This window comes from Apium graveolens, chromosome 10, assembly GCF_009905375.1.
Source record: "Apium graveolens cultivar Ventura chromosome 10, ASM990537v1, whole genome shotgun sequence".
NCBI classification, from domain to species: domain Eukaryota; kingdom Viridiplantae; phylum Streptophyta; class Magnoliopsida; order Apiales; family Apiaceae; genus Apium; species Apium graveolens.
The window spans coordinates 240,020,509-240,024,736 of NC_133656.1; the positions used below are offsets into that span (position 1 = coordinate 240,020,509).

At 35.2% G+C, this 4,228-nt stretch overlaps 1 protein-coding gene across 1 annotated transcript; it reads left to right on the top strand.

Moving 5' to 3' along the window:
* The first annotated feature begins 535 nt into the window (after window positions 1-535).
* On the top strand, window positions 536-1,288 carry LOC141692176 (secreted RxLR effector protein 161-like). Its single transcript, XM_074496911.1, has one exon. The coding sequence runs from the start codon at window positions 536-538 to the stop codon at window positions 1,286-1,288; it is 753 nt and encodes a 250-aa protein (XP_074353012.1).
* Window positions 1,289-4,228: the final 2,940 nt, after the last annotated feature.

The window sequence follows — 4,228 nt, forward strand, 5'->3', positions numbered from 1 at the left end:
TGTTTGCTCCAGTTGCACGAGTTGACACCATCAGACTTCTTACAGCAATTGCCGCTAAAAAAAATGGAAGATTTTTCAGATGGACGTGAAGTCAGCATTCCTAAACGGTTATCTTGAAGAAGAAGTCTATATTGAGCAGCCTCCTAGATATGTTCAGAAAGGCCGGGAAAACAAAGTCTACAGACTGAAGAAAGCCTTATATGGTTTGAAGCAAGCTCCGCGAGCATGGAATACAAGGGTTGATGAATATTTTCAGAGAAATGGTTTCGTGAAGAGTCCATACGAGCATGCCCTCTACACGAAAATAAATTCAGGGGGAGATATTATGATCGTTTGCTTATACGTGGATGATATGATCTTTACTGGAAATAATCCTGGTATGTTTGATGATTTTAAGAAAGTTATGACTAATGAATTTGAGATGACATATATTGGTCAAATGTCATACTTTCTTGGAGTCGAGGTGAAGTAAAGCAAAGATGGGATTTTTATGTCTCAGAAAAAATATGCGGAGCAAATTTTAAAGAAGTTCAGAATGGAGGAATGCAAGCCAGTGAGCACGCCAGCAGAAGCAAGCATAAAGCTCAGGATTGATTCAACGAGGGAGTCGGTAAATCCGACATTGTTCAAAAGTTTGGTTGGAAGTCTGAGATACCTAACTTTCACTCGTCCAGATATTATGTATGCAGTTGGACTGGTTAGCAGGTACATGGAAAAGCTGAAGCAAGATCACTTCATGGCAGCTAAAAGAATTTTGAGATACATTAAAGGTACACTTGATCATGAATTATTTTATTCTCATTCTCAAAATGCAAAATTAGTTGGCTACTCAGACAGTGATTATGGTGGTGATTTGGATGACGGGAAAAGCACTTCCGGATATGCTTTTCATATTGGCTCAGCAATATTTTCATGGTCATCAAAGAAGCAACAGACAGTCGCTTTCTCAACATGTGAGGCAGAATACATCGCAGCAGCAGCGTGCGCATGTCAGGCTATGTGGCTAGGCTATATTTTGGGCGAGTTAAATCTTGTCAAGGAAGAACCGGTTACTATTTTCGTGGACAACAAATCCGCAATTTCACTTGCGAAAAATCCGGTGTCACACAGTTGTAGCAAGCACATCAATATTAAATATCATTTTCTTCGTGAACAAGTAAATGATAAAATTGTGGAGTTGGTGCACTGCAGGACTGAAGAAAATTTAGCAGATATATTTACAAAGCCATTGAAGCCAGAAGTGTTTCATAAAATGAAAGAGAAGCTCAGAATGCTAAGTCGGGTTTGAGAGGGAGTGTTAGAATTCAAACCCGTTCTACATGTATGAAGCTAGCTAGGTCAAAGACAGCTAAGTTGAATAAAAACACGGTTTATAGAAATAAGTGCAGCTGAAATTATGGTGGGTACAGACGTGTGAAGTAATATCTATATGCATGCATGAGGTTAAGTATTTGAAAAGATAATAAGTTCTCCTGAAAATAAGGTAGGCAGCAATGTGTTTCAAACCTGATAGTTAAATACACGTTAAGGTGGCAAGATGAAAATGCAATAGGTTTGTATTAAGCCTAAAAATGAGGAGGACTGTGGAAATTAAAAGTCTTCTTTGGTTGGCTAGTATTAACTGCAATATGCATATGTAATGGATGACATCAGCTTGTATTTAGAGCCTATAAATAAAGTTGTACCAAAGTAAACAAAATAGTGGAGTACTGAGTGAAATAAAAAAGCAAGCAAAGAGAGCTGAAGCTCTAGTTTCTGTTAAAGAAAAGCTGTAGCTTGTAAGAAAATATTAAGTTGCTCTGAAGTTGTAACTCTACTTCATGATATCAATATAGAAAGTATGTGTTTGTTATACTGAAATTTTAGTTATATTTTTATAAAAATCCCATACACATTTGTAACAACACAATCATACTTTCCTTGAAAATCATAGCAAAATACCCAACATAATGAACATACTTGTTCCTTGAAAAAGACTGTGGCAGCATCCAGAAGAACTTTCCTTGCAAATTCAGGAGTCCTTGCATCTCTGCGGATGTGAGAACATGCTCGATCCAGACTATTTCCATTCTTATCCAGTAAACTATTATCCTGTAAATAAACTGGAATATTAAATCACGCCGCAAGAAATAAGAAATAAACATGCACGGACATGAATAGAAACTTCCTCAACCGCCTTACCAATAAGACAAAATAAAGAAGGCCTAAATGCAAGAAAAAAAGTGTTATGGTATATAAAGACTATAAACTTTACGTAATTTATGCCTTAGTCAAACCTGAAGTTTAATTTTTCAACAAAATCCTCTTCTTTCATCTTCAAAATAGACTGTCGGGATTCCTCTCCTTGGGATGACCAAAATTCGACCAATTTTTCAAGACGAATCCCTACAGTATGGACTGCACAGGTTTCCCTTGACGCAGCTCCTTTCCATCTCCGTCCTCCTACACCACAAGCAGCAGGATAAAGCGATTTGTGTTTACTTTCTATTGTGTGGGCATTGTCAAACACCTGATACAAAGACGGCAATTATAAGTTTACAAACATAAAGAACAAAAGTAAATGACTGATCAACGGACGTAGAGTGTGATTACCTTCTGGATCCCCTTAAAAGAGCTCGACTGAATGTAGCAATCCAAAAGAGTGAGGGACTCATCCCTAGTTGTGGTCAGACATCCCCAAGGATGAACGGAAGGATCTTGATCATCACATTGAGACAAACCACCAACAATTTGAGATTCTTGAATTCCCGGTCTGTTGCAAGAAAGATGAGCAACAGCTCCGTCCTGCTTGGAAGACTTCCCATACTTGACAATCCCGGAAAACTCTTCATCCAAAAAACGAAAACATCTGGGACAAAAGATGACCTTGCGAACTTGCTTCAGGAACGTTTGTTTATCAACTTTCAAAAGCTCCTGACGCCCATGTCGTGGCAAACCGTTCCAGAACTACAACAGAAATAATACCTACACTCCAGTTTATCTTGTCCAATCTCGACAAATCAACAAATAAATAAATAACTGGTACTCTTTATAGTAAATACTAATAAAAATTTAATTAAAAATTGCTCCATGAAAAGGACATCATCAGTTCTACACTGCTATAAAAACTAGCAGTGTCCCGTTTAATTTATGTTTGATTTACAGTTGATAAAATAATAACTTAAAATGAGACGGAAGTAATATTTACAAGAAAACAAACGCCAGTAAAATCAAACATCTAGGCATATAAATCAAATCACACACAAAACGCACACCTAATTGAAAATAATATACCTTAGCTACATCAACTATGAACACAATATTTTGTTCAATCTCGACAAATCAATAAATAAATGGTACTCTTTATAATACTTACTAATAAAAACTTAACAATATTGACAAGGACATCATGAATTCTACACGGGTTCTATATTGGTTATCACATTTTAATTGATATTTGACTTTTCAAAACTGAAATCAAAAAAGAAACCAGACATATAAATCAAGCCATACACATAATTGAAAACAATTTCATTATGGACGACATTTTTGTTTAATTTCGACAAATCAATAAATAAAGGGTACTCTTCATAATAATTACTAATAAAAATTTAATTAAAAATAACTCCATGATAAGGACATCATCAATTCTACCCCCATAAAATTTACTCTCATTTTAATTGATGTTTGACTTCTCAATATTTATTAAAAGTCAATTAAAATGGAACTTAGTATTTATAAAAGAAACCCTCCCGAAATCAAACAACTAAGCATAGAAATCAAACCACATACACAACAACATATCACAAAACACACTCATGATTGAAAATAATGTACCTTCTGAAGTTGATCAAAGCTAACTTTAGTTGTCAACATGGCCTCATTTCTGTGTGTTGATTTCTCCATCTTCGAAACTCTTCCTTGTACGATGTATTCACGTTCAATGACTAATCATTAACAAACAAAAAACATGCAGTTGTGATGTATATACTCATGATCTCCAAAAATAAGAAATCATACAAATAATCTAATAAGTACATGAAGTTGATTGAAAGATCAAGAAAACAAACATTAAGAACTACAAAAACATAAAACTAACGGATGATACCGCTAATATATGTCTGTGTAGCAACTAACAAGTGCTTGAAAGTACTCTGTAATATTTGAGCAGTGCCTGCACATACATTTATAGTAGATTTCAAGTTTACTATGTGTGGTGATAAGAAATTATTACCAGTTGTTTTCAGAC

Bases quoted from the DNA above. Each gene is read 5' to 3' on its own strand.
- LOC141692176 (XM_074496911.1), top strand. From the start codon at position 536: ATGGAGGAATGCAAGCCAGTGAGCACGCCAGCAGAAGCAAGCATAAAG.